This window comes from Myotis brandtii, unplaced genomic scaffold, assembly GCF_000412655.1.
Source record: "Myotis brandtii unplaced genomic scaffold, ASM41265v1 scaffold646, whole genome shotgun sequence".
Classification (NCBI taxonomy): Eukaryota; Metazoa; Chordata; class Mammalia; order Chiroptera; family Vespertilionidae; genus Myotis; species Myotis brandtii.
The window spans coordinates 541,586-557,087 of record NW_005370495.1 but is presented as its reverse complement, the minus strand read 5'-3'; the positions used below and the strand labels follow the sequence as shown (position 1 = coordinate 557,087).

Here is a 15,502-nt window from a genome sequence, read left to right as displayed (position 1 = left end):
CCCGCTGAGGCAGAGCTGCGTTCTGCTGAGAGCTCCCGAGCTCTGCCCTGGATTTTGAATCTACACACACACTCACACGATGGGAGCGCACTGCCTTCTGCACAGAGACCGGGGTGGCCAGGCCCTTCCGTGACCTGTACCTGCGGGTCCGAACTGAGGACGTGAGAGGACAGCAAATGCGCCCGCGTCTGCAGAGGTGACACCACAGGGTGCCCTCTGCTAAGGCAGGTGGTGGAAGCCACGGGCACAGATCGGAGTGTGAGACCCGTTAGTTGCCTTACTCAGCGGGAGCGGGAGGGTCATAGGGCATCCTGCTGGCCTTGCGGGGAGGGCGGGGTCCTGGTCAGAAAGATGTCCATGAACTACAGTCCTTCCGAATGAGGACCAGTTGGTCCTTATGGGCTTAAACTCCCGCTTCCTGTAGAATTCGCTTCCCTTTATAAAACGTACCCTGCGGGTGTGAGTGTGAGCATGAGGACATATCCCTAAAATGAATCCCGCGTGTGTGAGTGTGAGCGTGAGGACGAATCCCTAAAATGTATCCCGCGTGTGTGAGTGTGAGCGTGAGGACGAATCCCTAAAATGTATCCCGCATGTGGGTGTGAGTGTGAGGACGAATCCCTAAAATGTACCCTGCATGTGTGAGTGTGAGCGTGAGGACGTATCCCTTTCTCTTCCAGATGCCCTGAGCTCTGACCAGGACGCTGCTCACCGCCACCTGGGCACCAGCAGCGGCTCTGTCGCAGCCGCCATCCTGGTCCCGTTCTTCGCTCTCATCTTGTCAGGGTTTGCGTTTTACCTCTACAAACACAGGTACGCCCTTGTGTGCCCCCGTGGTGGTGTGACGCGTGCCCGTCCTCACACTCACATGCACGTGAATTTGCTGTCGCTATGCAGTATTCTCCCTGACATCAAGAATGCTCACTGGCAAGGATTTTTGGGTTTTTTAATCCTCACCCAAGGATATGTTTATTGACGAGAGAGAGAGAGAGAGAGAGAGAGAGGGGGACATCGGCGTGAGAGAAACATCCATCGGTTGCCTCCCATAGGCACCTGCTCAGGAATGAAACACGCACCCAGGTGTGTGCCTGTCCAGGAGCCCACCCCCACCTCCTGGCACCCCGGACGATGCTCCCGGCAGCAGAACCACCAGCCAGGCCATCGCGTGGAGGCGGCGTTGCTTGCTTCTTTGCCACGCTTTCCCAGGGAGACGCCTCTGAGGATAAACTGCAGGAGAAAGATTGGATTAGGAGTAATGTACTATGTCTCATGTCCATTGAGAGGATGGTATTTCTACCTTCACGGGCCACAGCCAGCTGTCGGGACCGTGGGGCGGCATCCCCGCTCCGGGGAAAGCCCGAACCAGGGTCTCCATGGCTGCTTTCAACAGTGATTTATAAATTATTGATTTTATTTATTTAGAGAGAGAGAGAGAGAGAGAGAGAGAGAGGGACATCGGCATGAGAGAAACATCCATCGGTTGCCTCCCATAGGCACCTGCTCAGGAATGAAACACGCACCCAGGTGAGTGTGAGCGTGAGGACGAATCCCTAAAATGTATCCCGCGTGTGTGAGTGTGAGCGTGAGGACGAATCCCTAAAATGTATCCCGCGTGTGTGAGTGTGAGCGTGAGGACGAATCCCTAAAATGTATCCCGCGTGTGTGAGTGTGAGCGTGAGGACGAATCCCTAAAATGTATCCCGCGTGTGTGAGTGTGAGCGTGAGGACGAATCCCTAAAATGTATCCCGCGTGTGTGAGTGTGAGCGTGAGGACGAATCCCTAAAATGTATCCCGCGTGTGTGAGTGTGAGCGTGAGGACGAATCCCTAAAATGTATCCCGCGTGTGTGAGTGTGAGCGTGAGGACGAATCCCTAAAATGTATCCCGCGTGTGTGAGTGTGAGCGTGAGGACGAATCCCTAAAATGTATCCCGCGTGTGTGAGTGTGAGCGTGAGGACGAATCCCTAAAATGTATCCCGCGTGTGTGAGTGTGAGCGTGAGGACGAATCCCTAAAATGTATCCCGCGTGTGTGAGTGTGAGCGTGAGGACGAATCCCTAAAATGTATCCCGCGTGTGTGAGTGTGAGCGTGAGGACGAATCCCTAAAATGTATCCCGCGTGTGTGAGTGTGAGCGTGAGGACGAATCCCTAAAATGTATCCCGCGTGTGTGAGTGTGAGCGTGAGGACGAATCCCTAAAATGTATCCCGCGTGTGTGAGTGTGAGCGTGAGGACGAATCCCTAAAATGTATCCCGCGTGTGTGAGTGTGAGCGTGAGGACGAATCCCTAAAATGTATCCCGCGTGTGTGAGTGTGAGCGTGAGGACGAATCCCTAAAATGTATCCCGCGTGTGTGAGTGTGAGCGTGAGGACGAATCCCTAAAATGTATCCCGCGTGTGTGAGTGTGAGCGTGAGGACGAATCCCTAAAATGTATCCCGCGTGTGTGAGTGTGAGCGTGAGGACGAATCCCTAAAATGTATCCCGCGTGTGTGAGTGTGAGCGTGAGGACGAATCCCTAAAATGTATCCCGCGTGTGTGAGTGTGAGCGTGAGGACGAATCCCTAAAATGTATCCCGCGTGTGTGAGTGTGAGCGTGAGGACGAATCCCTAAAATGTATCCCGCGTGTGTGAGTGTGAGCGTGAGGACGAATCCCTAAAATGTATCCCGCGTGTGTGAGTGTGAGCGTGAGGACGAATCCCTAAAATGTATCCCGCGTGTGTGAGTGTGAGCGTGAGGACGAATCCCTAAAATGTATCCCGCGTGTGTGAGTGTGAGCGTGAGGACGAATCCCTAAAATGTATCCCGCGTGTGTGAGTGTGAGCGTGAGGACGAATCCCTAAAATGTATCCCGCGTGTGTGAGTGTGAGCGTGAGGACGAATCCCTAAAATGTATCCCGCGTGTGTGAGTGTGAGCGTGAGGACGAATCCCTAAAATGTATCCCGCGTGTGTGAGTGTGAGCGTGAGGACGAATCCCTAAAATGTATCCCGCGTGTGTGAGTGTGAGCGTGAGGACGAATCCCTAAAATGTATCCCGCGTGTGTGAGTGTGAGCGTGAGGACGAATCCCTAAAATGTATCCCGCGTGTGTGAGTGTGAGCGTGAGGACGAATCCCTAAAATGTATCCCGCGTGTGTGAGTGTGAGCGTGAGGACGAATCCCTAAAATGTATCCCGCGTGTGTGAGTGTGAGCGTGAGGACGAATCCCTAAAATGTATCCCGCGTGTGTGAGTGTGAGCGTGAGGACGAATCCCTAAAATGTATCCCGCGTGTGTGAGTGTGAGCGTGAGGACGAATCCCTAAAATGTATCCCGCGTGTGTGAGTGTGAGCGTGAGGACGAATCCCTAAAATGTATCCCGCGTGTGTGAGTGTGAGCGTGAGGACGAATCCCTAAAATGTATCCCGCGTGTGTGAGTGTGAGCGTGAGGACGAATCCCTAAAATGTATCCCGCGTGTGTGAGTGTGAGCGTGAGGACGAATCCCTAAAATGTATCCCGCGTGTGTGAGTGTGAGCGTGAGGACGAATCCCTAAAATGTATCCCGCGTGTGTGAGTGTGAGCGTGAGGACGAATCCCTAAAATGTATCCCGCGTGTGTGAGTGTGAGCGTGAGGACGAATCCCTAAAATGTATCCCGCGTGTGTGAGTGTGAGCGTGAGGACGAATCCCTAAAATGTATCCCGCGTGTGTGAGTGTGAGCGTGAGGACGAATCCCTAAAATGTATCCCGCGTGTGTGAGTGTGAGCGTGAGGACGAATCCCTAAAATGTATCCCGCGTGTGTGAGTGTGAGCGTGAGGACGAATCCCTAAAATGTATCCCGCGTGTGTGAGTGTGAGCGTGAGGACGAATCCCTAAAATGTATCCCGCGTGTGTGAGTGTGAGCGTGAGGACGAATCCCTAAAATGTATCCCGCGTGTGTGAGTGTGAGCGTGAGGACGAATCCCTAAAATGTATCCCGCGTGTGTGAGTGTGAGCGTGAGGACGAATCCCTAAAATGTATCCCGCGTGTGTGAGTGTGAGCGTGAGGACGAATCCCTAAAATGTATCCCGCGTGTGTGAGTGTGAGCGTGAGGACGAATCCCTAAAATGTATCCCGCGTGTGTGAGTGTGAGCGTGAGGACGAATCCCTAAAATGTATCCCGCGTGTGTGAGTGTGAGCGTGAGGACGAATCCCTAAAATGTATCCCGCGTGTGTGAGTGTGAGCGTGAGGACGAATCCCTAAAATGTATCCCGCGTGTGTGAGTGTGAGCGTGAGGACGAATCCCTAAAATGTATCCCGCGTGTGTGAGTGTGAGCGTGAGGACGAATCCCTAAAATGTATCCCGCGTGTGTGAGTGTGAGCGTGAGGACGAATCCCTAAAATGTATCCCGCGTGTGTGAGTGTGAGCGTGAGGACGAATCCCTAAAATGTATCCCGCGTGTGTGAGTGTGAGCGTGAGGACGAATCCCTAAAATGTATCCCGCGTGTGTGAGTGTGAGCGTGAGGACGAATCCCTAAAATGTATCCCGCGTGTGTGAGTGTGAGCGTGAGGACGAATCCCTAAAATGTATCCCGCGTGTGTGAGTGTGAGCGTGAGGACGAATCCCTAAAATGTATCCCGCGTGTGTGAGTGTGAGCGTGAGGACGAATCCCTAAAATGTATCCCGCGTGTGTGAGTGTGAGCGTGAGGACGAATCCCTAAAATGTATCCCGCGTGTGTGAGTGTGAGCGTGAGGACGAATCCCTAAAATGTATCCCGCGTGTGTGAGTGTGAGCGTGAGGACGAATCCCTAAAATGTATCCCGCGTGTGTGAGTGTGAGCGTGAGGACGAATCCCTAAAATGTATCCCGCGTGTGTGAGTGTGAGCGTGAGGACGAATCCCTAAAATGTATCCCGCGTGTGTGAGTGTGAGCGTGAGGACGAATCCCTAAAATGTATCCCGCGTGTGTGAGTGTGAGCGTGAGGACGAATCCCTAAAATGTATCCCGCGTGTGTGAGTGTGAGCGTGAGGACGAATCCCTAAAATGTATCCCGCGTGTGTGAGTGTGAGCGTGAGGACGAATCCCTAAAATGTATCCCGCGTGTGTGAGTGTGAGCGTGAGGACGAATCCCTAAAATGTATCCCGCGTGTGTGAGTGTGAGCGTGAGGACGAATCCCTAAAATGTATCCCGCGTGTGTGAGTGTGAGCGTGAGGACGAATCCCTAAAATGTATCCCGCGTGTGTGAGTGTGAGCGTGAGGACGAATCCCTAAAATGTATCCCGCGTGTGTGAGTGTGAGCGTGAGGACGAATCCCTAAAATGTATCCCGCGTGTGTGAGTGTGAGCGTGAGGACGAATCCCTAAAATGTATCCCGCGTGTGTGAGTGTGAGCGTGAGGACGAATCCCTAAAATGTATCCCGCGTGTGTGAGTGTGAGCGTGAGGACGAATCCCTAAAATGTATCCCGCGTGTGTGAGTGTGAGCGTGAGGACGAATCCCTAAAATGTATCCCGCGTGTGTGAGTGTGAGCGTGAGGACGAATCCCTAAAATGTATCCCGCGTGTGTGAGTGTGAGCGTGAGGACGAATCCCTAAAATGTATCCCGCGTGTGTGAGTGTGAGCGTGAGGACGAATCCCTAAAATGTATCCCGCGTGTGTGAGTGTGAGCGTGAGGACGAATCCCTAAAATGTATCCCGCGTGTGTGAGTGTGAGCGTGAGGACGAATCCCTAAAATGTATCCCGCGTGTGTGAGTGTGAGCGTGAGGACGAATCCCTAAAATGTATCCCGCGTGTGTGAGTGTGAGCGTGAGGACGAATCCCTAAAATGTATCCCGCGTGTGTGAGTGTGAGCGTGAGGACGAATCCCTAAAATGTATCCCGCGTGTGTGAGTGTGAGCGTGAGGACGAATCCCTAAAATGTATCCCGCGTGTGTGAGTGTGAGCGTGAGGACGAATCCCTAAAATGTATCCCGCGTGTGTGAGTGTGAGCGTGAGGACGAATCCCTAAAATGTATCCCGCGTGTGTGAGTGTGAGCGTGAGGACGAATCCCTAAAATGTATCCCGCGTGTGTGAGTGTGAGCGTGAGGACGAATCCCTAAAATGTATCCCGCGTGTGTGAGTGTGAGCGTGAGGACGAATCCCTAAAATGTATCCCGCGTGTGTGAGTGTGAGCGTGAGGACGAATCCCTAAAATGTATCCCGCGTGTGTGAGTGTGAGCGTGAGGACGAATCCCTAAAATGTATCCCGCGTGTGTGAGTGTGAGCGTGAGGACGAATCCCTAAAATGTATCCCGCGTGTGTGAGTGTGAGCGTGAGGACGAATCCCTAAAATGTATCCCGCGTGTGTGAGTGTGAGCGTGAGGACGAATCCCTAAAATGTATCCCGCGTGTGTGAGTGTGAGCGTGAGGACGAATCCCTAAAATGTATCCCGCGTGTGTGAGTGTGAGCGTGAGGACGAATCCCTAAAATGTATCCCGCGTGTGTGAGTGTGAGCGTGAGGACGAATCCCTAAAATGTATCCCGCGTGTGTGAGTGTGAGCGTGAGGACGAATCCCTAAAATGTATCCCGCGTGTGTGAGTGTGAGCGTGAGGACGAATCCCTAAAATGTATCCCGCGTGTGTGAGTGTGAGCGTGAGGACGAATCCCTAAAATGTATCCCGCGTGTGTGAGTGTGAGCGTGAGGACGAATCCCTAAAATGTATCCCGCGTGTGTGAGTGTGAGCGTGAGGACGAATCCCTAAAATGTATCCCGCGTGTGTGAGTGTGAGCGTGAGGACGAATCCCTAAAATGTATCCCGCGTGTGTGAGTGTGAGCGTGAGGACGAATCCCTAAAATGTATCCCGCGTGTGTGAGTGTGAGCGTGAGGACGAATCCCTAAAATGTATCCCGCGTGTGTGAGTGTGAGCGTGAGGACGAATCCCTAAAATGTATCCCGCGTGTGTGAGTGTGAGCGTGAGGACGAATCCCTAAAATGTATCCCGCGTGTGTGAGTGTGAGCGTGAGGACGAATCCCTAAAATGTATCCCGCGTGTGTGAGTGTGAGCGTGAGGACGAATCCCTAAAATGTATCCCGCGTGTGTGAGTGTGAGCGTGAGGACGAATCCCTAAAATGTATCCCGCGTGTGTGAGTGTGAGCGTGAGGACGAATCCCTAAAATGTATCCCGCGTGTGTGAGTGTGAGCGTGAGGACGAATCCCTAAAATGTATCCCGCGTGTGTGAGTGTGAGCGTGAGGACGAATCCCTAAAATGTATCCCGCGTGTGTGAGTGTGAGCGTGAGGACGAATCCCTAAAATGTATCCCGCGTGTGTGAGTGTGAGCGTGAGGACGAATCCCTAAAATGTATCCCGCGTGTGTGAGTGTGAGCGTGAGGACGAATCCCTAAAATGTATCCCGCGTGTGTGAGTGTGAGCGTGAGGACGAATCCCTAAAATGTATCCCGCGTGTGTGAGTGTGAGCGTGAGGACGAATCCCTAAAATGTATCCCGCGTGTGTGAGTGTGAGCGTGAGGACGAATCCCTAAAATGTATCCCGCGTGTGTGAGTGTGAGCGTGAGGACGAATCCCTAAAATGTATCCCGCGTGTGTGAGTGTGAGCGTGAGGACGAATCCCTAAAATGTATCCCGCGTGTGTGAGTGTGAGCGTGAGGACGAATCCCTAAAATGTATCCCGCGTGTGTGAGTGTGAGCGTGAGGACGAATCCCTAAAATGTATCCCGCGTGTGTGAGTGTGAGCGTGAGGACGAATCCCTAAAATGTATCCCGCGTGTGTGAGTGTGAGCGTGAGGACGAATCCCTAAAATGTATCCCGCGTGTGTGAGTGTGAGCGTGAGGACGAATCCCTAAAATGTATCCCGCGTGTGTGAGTGTGAGCGTGAGGACGAATCCCTAAAATGTATCCCGCGTGTGTGAGTGTGAGCGTGAGGACGAATCCCTAAAATGTATCCCGCGTGTGTGAGTGTGAGCGTGAGGACGAATCCCTAAAATGTATCCCGCGTGTGTGAGTGTGAGCGTGAGGACGAATCCCTAAAATGTATCCCGCGTGTGTGAGTGTGAGCGTGAGGACGAATCCCTAAAATGTATCCCGCGTGTGTGAGTGTGAGCGTGAGGACGAATCCCTAAAATGTATCCCGCGTGTGTGAGTGTGAGCGTGAGGACGAATCCCTAAAATGTATCCCGCGTGTGTGAGTGTGAGCGTGAGGACGAATCCCTAAAATGTATCCCGCGTGTGTGAGTGTGAGCGTGAGGACGAATCCCTAAAATGTATCCCGCGTGTGTGAGTGTGAGCGTGAGGACGAATCCCTAAAATGTATCCCGCGTGTGTGAGTGTGAGCGTGAGGACGAATCCCTAAAATGTATCCCGCGTGTGTGAGTGTGAGCGTGAGGACGAATCCCTAAAATGTATCCCGCGTGTGTGAGTGTGAGCGTGAGGACGAATCCCTAAAATGTATCCCGCGTGTGTGAGTGTGAGCGTGAGGACGAATCCCTAAAATGTATCCCGCGTGTGTGAGTGTGAGCGTGAGGACGAATCCCTAAAATGTATCCCGCGTGTGTGAGTGTGAGCGTGAGGACGAATCCCTAAAATGTATCCCGCGTGTGTGAGTGTGAGCGTGAGGACGAATCCCTAAAATGTATCCCGCGTGTGTGAGTGTGAGCGTGAGGACGAATCCCTAAAATGTATCCCGCGTGTGTGAGTGTGAGCGTGAGGACGAATCCCTAAAATGTATCCCGCGTGTGTGAGTGTGAGCGTGAGGACGAATCCCTAAAATGTATCCCGCGTGTGTGAGTGTGAGCGTGAGGACGAATCCCTAAAATGTATCCCGCGTGTGTGAGTGTGAGCGTGAGGACGAATCCCTAAAATGTATCCCGCGTGTGTGAGTGTGAGCGTGAGGACGAATCCCTAAAATGTATCCCGCGTGTGTGAGTGTGAGCGTGAGGACGAATCCCTAAAATGTATCCCGCGTGTGTGAGTGTGAGCGTGAGGACGAATCCCTAAAATGTATCCCGCGTGTGTGAGTGTGAGCGTGAGGACGAATCCCTAAAATGTATCCCGCGTGTGTGAGTGTGAGCGTGAGGACGAATCCCTAAAATGTATCCCGCGTGTGTGAGTGTGAGCGTGAGGACGAATCCCTAAAATGTATCCCGCGTGTGTGAGTGTGAGCGTGAGGACGAATCCCTAAAATGTATCCCGCGTGTGTGAGTGTGAGCGTGAGGACGAATCCCTAAAATGTATCCCGCGTGTGTGAGTGTGAGCGTGAGGACGAATCCCTAAAATGTATCCCGCGTGTGTGAGTGTGAGCGTGAGGACGAATCCCTAAAATGTATCCCGCGTGTGTGAGTGTGAGCGTGAGGACGAATCCCTAAAATGTATCCCGCGTGTGTGAGTGTGAGCGTGAGGACGAATCCCTAAAATGTATCCCGCGTGTGTGAGTGTGAGCGTGAGGACGAATCCCTAAAATGTATCCCGCGTGTGTGAGTGTGAGCGTGAGGACGAATCCCTAAAATGTATCCCGCGTGTGTGAGTGTGAGCGTGAGGACGAATCCCTAAAATGTATCCCGCGTGTGTGAGTGTGAGCGTGAGGACGAATCCCTAAAATGTATCCCGCGTGTGTGAGTGTGAGCGTGAGGACGAATCCCTAAAATGTATCCCGCGTGTGTGAGTGTGAGCGTGAGGACGAATCCCTAAAATGTATCCCGCGTGTGTGAGTGTGAGCGTGAGGACGAATCCCTAAAATGTATCCCGCGTGTGTGAGTGTGAGCGTGAGGACGAATCCCTAAAATGTATCCCGCGTGTGTGAGTGTGAGCGTGAGGACGAATCCCTAAAATGTATCCCGCGTGTGTGAGTGTGAGCGTGAGGACGAATCCCTAAAATGTATCCCGCGTGTGTGAGTGTGAGCGTGAGGACGAATCCCTAAAATGTATCCCGCGTGTGTGAGTGTGAGCGTGAGGACGAATCCCTAAAATGTATCCCGCGTGTGTGAGTGTGAGCGTGAGGACGAATCCCTAAAATGTATCCCGCGTGTGTGAGTGTGAGCGTGAGGACGAATCCCTAAAATGTATCCCGCGTGTGTGAGTGTGAGCGTGAGGACGAATCCCTAAAATGTATCCCGCGTGTGTGAGTGTGAGCGTGAGGACGAATCCCTAAAATGTATCCCGCGTGTGTGAGTGTGAGCGTGAGGACGAATCCCTAAAATGTATCCCGCGTGTGTGAGTGTGAGCGTGAGGACGAATCCCTAAAATGTATCCCGCGTGTGTGAGTGTGAGCGTGAGGACGAATCCCTAAAATGTATCCCGCGTGTGTGAGTGTGAGCGTGAGGACGAATCCCTAAAATGTATCCCGCGTGTGTGAGTGTGAGCGTGAGGACGAATCCCTAAAATGTATCCCGCGTGTGTGAGTGTGAGCGTGAGGACGAATCCCTAAAATGTATCCCGCGTGTGTGAGTGTGAGCGTGAGGACGAATCCCTAAAATGTATCCCGCGTGTGTGAGTGTGAGCGTGAGGACGAATCCCTAAAATGTATCCCGCGTGTGTGAGTGTGAGCGTGAGGACGAATCCCTAAAATGTATCCCGCGTGTGTGAGTGTGAGCGTGAGGACGAATCCCTAAAATGTATCCCGCGTGTGTGAGTGTGAGCGTGAGGACGAATCCCTAAAATGTATCCCGCGTGTGTGAGTGTGAGCGTGAGGACGAATCCCTAAAATGTATCCCGCGTGTGTGAGTGTGAGCGTGAGGACGAATCCCTAAAATGTATCCCGCGTGTGTGAGTGTGAGCGTGAGGACGAATCCCTAAAATGTATCCCGCGTGTGTGAGTGTGAGCGTGAGGACGAATCCCTAAAATGTATCCCGCGTGTGTGAGTGTGAGCGTGAGGACGAATCCCTAAAATGTATCCCGCGTGTGTGAGTGTGAGCGTGAGGACGAATCCCTAAAATGTATCCCGCGTGTGTGAGTGTGAGCGTGAGGACGAATCCCTAAAATGTATCCCGCGTGTGTGAGTGTGAGCGTGAGGACGAATCCCTAAAATGTATCCCGCGTGTGTGAGTGTGAGCGTGAGGACGAATCCCTAAAATGTATCCCGCGTGTGTGAGTGTGAGCGTGAGGACGAATCCCTAAAATGTACCCTGCATGTGTGAGTGTGAGCGTGAGGACGAATCCCTAAAATGTATCCCGCATGTGGGTGTGAGTGTGAGGACGAATCCCTAAAATGTACCCTGCATGTGTGAGTGTGAGCGTGAGGACGTATCCCTTTCTCTTCCAGATGCCCTGAGCTCTGACCAGGACGCTGCTCACCGCCACCTGGGCACCAGCAGCGGCTCTGTCGCAGCCGCCATCCTGGTCCCGTTCTTCGCTCTCATCTTGTCAGGGTTTGCGTTTTACCTCTACAAACACAGGTACGCCCTTGTGTGCCCCCGTGGTGGTGTGACGCGTGCCCGTCCTCACACTCACATGCACGTGAATTTGCTGTCGCTATGCAGTATTCTCCCTGACATCAAGAATGCTCACTGGCAAGGATTTTTGGGTTTTTTAATCCTCACCCAAGGATATGTTTATTGACGAGAGAGAGAGAGAGAGAGAGAGAGAGGGGGACATCGGCGTGAGAGAAACATCCATCGGTTGCCTCCCATAGGCACCTGCTCAGGAATGAAACACGCACCCAGGTGTGTGCCTGTCCAGGAGCCCACCCCCACCTCCTGGCACCCCGGACGATGCTCCCGGCAGCAGAACCACCAGCCAGGCCATCGCGTGGAGGCGGCGTTGCTTGCTTCTTTGCCAGGCTTTCCCAGGGAGACGCCTCTGAGGATAAACTGCAGGAGAAAGATTGGATTAGGAGTAATGTACTATGTCTCATGTCCATTGAGAGGATGGTATTTCTACCTTCACGGGCCACAGCCAGCTGTCGGGACCGTGGGGCGGCATCCCCCCTCCGGGGGAAGCCCGAACCAGGGTCTCCATGGCTGCTTTCAACGGTGATTTATAAATTATTGATTTATTGATTTCTTTAACAAATACAAACTGAGTCATTACTCTGTACTAAGAAATATCACACGTTCCAGATCTTGAAAAAAGTGTTCCAACTACATTTTAACAGGAAAATGTCAAAACTTGGAGAAAAAAGCTTAAAATGAAATTGCTCCTTTCCTTGGGGTTGACATGGATGTCAAAAAAAAGCAAACATAAATGTTGAAGGACATATAAATCCATGTACATTTTGTCTCCAGGCAGAACGTGTTACGTGGAGGGACTTTGCGGAGCCAGCGCACTGTAAAATACGATTTGGGATAGTAGCATTCCTTACAGATAGTAACAAAAATCACCATCCCATGAAATAAGATTAAGGCATGTTACATGTGTCTCATATTTATTTATAGACTATAGATACTTCTACCTAACCCTGGCTTTTAAAAAAAAAAAACCCACACTGGTGTGAGGGGGTGGTTTTATTTATTTATTTTAGTGACTCGGGAAGCAGCTTTTAAAATGTGTCCTTATGCTCTTTTGAAAAATAAAATAGTAAGAATGAAGCTTCAAAATTAAATTGTAATGGCTGCTCCCAAGGCCGTCCCCACTCTCTCCTGGTTGGCAATGTCCTTGCTTTAAAGCTGTGCCCCGGGGAGGAGTCTCAGTGGTTGTCCCAGAACTAAAGAGGGCGCCTCTGTGCTCACTGATTATTTCCTGGAGAAGCGAGTCCCTGCACACAAGCCCGATAAGCCCGCTCTCAGGTTTCTGCTGGGGACCAGCTGAAAACTTGGTGAAGGTAGAAACCTATCCCACCCCCTTCTCCAAACCTCCCCTCACCGCAGGGACGTCTCTCCTTTTCATGTGCATTTTACAAGCACCTCCCCCCTGAGATTCTCCAAGAAACCCACCTCCTGCAGACATGGTGCAGCCAGGAAGCGTCTGTCATTCCTGCACCGTCACCTGTGCCCTTCGCGGCCTCCAGGGGCCCCCGGGAGCCATGCGGTTCCGGAACGGAGAGAGAGAGAGAGAGAGAGAGAGGGGGACATCGGCGTGAGAGAAACATCCATCGGTTGCCTCCCATAGGCACCTGCTCAGGAATGAAACACGCACCCAGGTGTGTGCCTGTCCAGGAGCCCACCCCCACCTCCTGGCACCCCGGACGATGCTCCCGGCAGCAGAACCACCAGCCAGGCCATCGCGTGGAGGCGGCGTTGCTTGCTTCTTTGCCACGCTTTCCCAGGGAGACGCCTCTGAGGATAAACTGCAGGAGAAAGATTGGATTAGGAGTAATGTACTATGTCTCATGTCCATTGAGAGGATGGTATTTCTACCTTCACGGGCCACAGCCAGCTGTCGGGACCGTGGGGCGGCATCCCCGCTCCGGGGAAAGCCCGAACCAGGGTCTCCATGGCTGCTTTCAACAGTGATTTATAAATTATTGATTTTATTTATTTATTTAACAAATACAAACTGAGTCATTACTCTGTACTAAGAAATATCACACGTTCCAGATCTTGAAAAAAGTGTTCCAACTACATTTTAACAGGAAAATGTCAAAACTTGGAGAAAAAAGCTTAAAATGAAATTGCTCCTTTCCTTGGGGTTGACATGGATGTCAAAAAAAAGCAAACATAAATGTTGAAGGACATATAAATCCATGTACATTTTGTCTCCAGGCAGAACGTGTTACGTGGAGGGACTTTGCGGAGCCAGCGCACTGTAAAATACGATTTGGGATAGTAGCACTCCTTACAGATTGTAACAAAAATCACCATCCCATGAAATAAGATTAAGGCATGTTAAATGTGTCTCATATTTATTTATAGACTATAGATACTTCTACCTAACCCTGGCTTTTAAAAAAAAACCCACACTGGTGTGAGGGGGTGGTTTTATTTATTTATTTTAGTGACTCGGGAAGCAGCTTTTAAAATGTGTCCTTATGCTCTTTTGAAAAATAAAATAGTAAGAATGAAGCTTCAAAATTAAATTGTAATGGCTGCTCCCAAGGCCGTCCCCACTCTCTCCTGGTTGGCAATGTCCTTGCTTTAAAGCTGTGCCCCGGGGAGGAGTCTCAGTGGTTGTCCCAGAACTAAAGAGGGCGCCTCTGTGCTCACTGATTATTTCCTGGAGAAGCGAGTCCCTGCACACAAGCCCGATGAGCCCGCTCTCAGGTTTCTGCTGGGGACCAGCTGAAAACTTGGTGAAGGTAGAAACCTATCCCACCCCCTTCTCCAAACCTCCCCTCACCGCAGGGACGTCTCTCCTTTTCATGTGCATTTTACAAGCACCTCCCCCCTGAGATTCTCCAAGAAACCCACCTCCTGCAGACATGGTGCAGCCAGGAAGCGTCTGTCATTCCTGCACCGTCACCTGTGCCCTTCGCGGCCTCCAGGGGCCCCCGGGAGCCATGCGGTTCCGGAACGTTCTCTCTCCCACCTCGCCACGTTTGGCTGTGGGTGGGGGCCCAGCTGTCAGTGGGCCCGCCGGGCGCCCCCTCTCCCCCCATGTGAGGGCGTGTCTGACCCCGGGAAGGAGGTCTCAGCATGTCTCCTCCTGTGTTCTTTCCCTCCTCCTTTAAAAGGAGAAGCTCATGGAACTACGCGTACTCACACGTGAATGAAACAGCCCTTCTGATTGTATCTTAACTGCACGGCCGGGCACTCGGTCTTTTGTTCTTGAAACCAGGGCCCTGATCACCTCTCGCCTCTTTTCCTCTTAGAACGAGACCAAAAGCTCAGTACAACGGCTACGCCGGCCACGAAAACAGCAACGGGCAGGCTTCCTTCGAGAACCCCATGTACGACACAAACTTAAAGCCCACGGAGGCCAAGGCCGTGCGCTTCGACACGACACTGAACACGGTGTGCACCGTGGTATAGCCTCCGCGCGGGACTGGACCATAGCCATACCTCGGACGGGCAAGCCTGACTGGTGCCATGGCCCTTCTCCCCCGGCTTGGCCGCAGCCACCTTCCACATCTTCCGATCCATGCAGCGGGTGTCCATGGAGCACACAGGGTGTCCACGGAGCGTGCAGGTGTCCACAGAGTGTGGGGTGTCCACAGAGAGCATGGGGTGTCCACGGAGCATGTGCGGTGTCACGGAGTGTGCAGGCGTCCACAGAGCGTGGGGTGTCCACAGAGAGCATGGGGTGTCCATGGAGCATGTGCGGTGTCCATGGAGTGTGCAGGTGTCCACAGAGTACATGGGGTGTCCACAGAGCATGCGGGTGCCCACGGAGCGTGCGGGTGTCCACAGAGCGTGTGGCTGTCCACGGAGCGTGTGGCTGTCCACGGAGCGTGCGGGTGTCCAAGGAGCATGCGGGTGTCCACAAAGCATGGGGTGTCCACAGAGAGCATGGGGTGTCCACGGAGCACATGCGGTGTCCACGGAGTATGCAGGTGTCCACAGAGTACATGGGGTGTCCACAGAGTGTGCGGGTGCCCACAGAGCATGCGGGTGCCCACAGAGTGTGCGGGTGTCCACGGAGCGTATGGGTGTCCACGGAGCGTGCGGGTGTCCACGGAGTGTGTGGGGTGTCCACAAAGCGCGTGGTGTGTCCATGGAGTGTGCGGGTG

At 52.6% G+C, this 15,502-nt stretch overlaps 1 protein-coding gene across 1 annotated transcript in view; it reads left to right on the top strand.

The window, feature by feature from the left end:
* The window catches only part of CSMD1 (CUB and Sushi multiple domains 1), a gene marked incomplete at its 5' end in the record, with an annotated part of 650,642 nt that extends 635,146 nt beyond the window's left edge, over positions 1–15,496 (top strand). Inside the window, 2 exons of the mRNA XM_014528690.1 lie at positions 681–813; positions 14,645–15,496. Of these exons, the coding sequence (XP_014384176.1) occupies positions 681–813; positions 14,645–14,804 (293 nt within the window). The remainder of the gene's footprint in view (positions 1–680; positions 814–14,644) is intronic.
* Between the last annotated feature and the right edge of the window lie 6 nt (positions 15,497–15,502).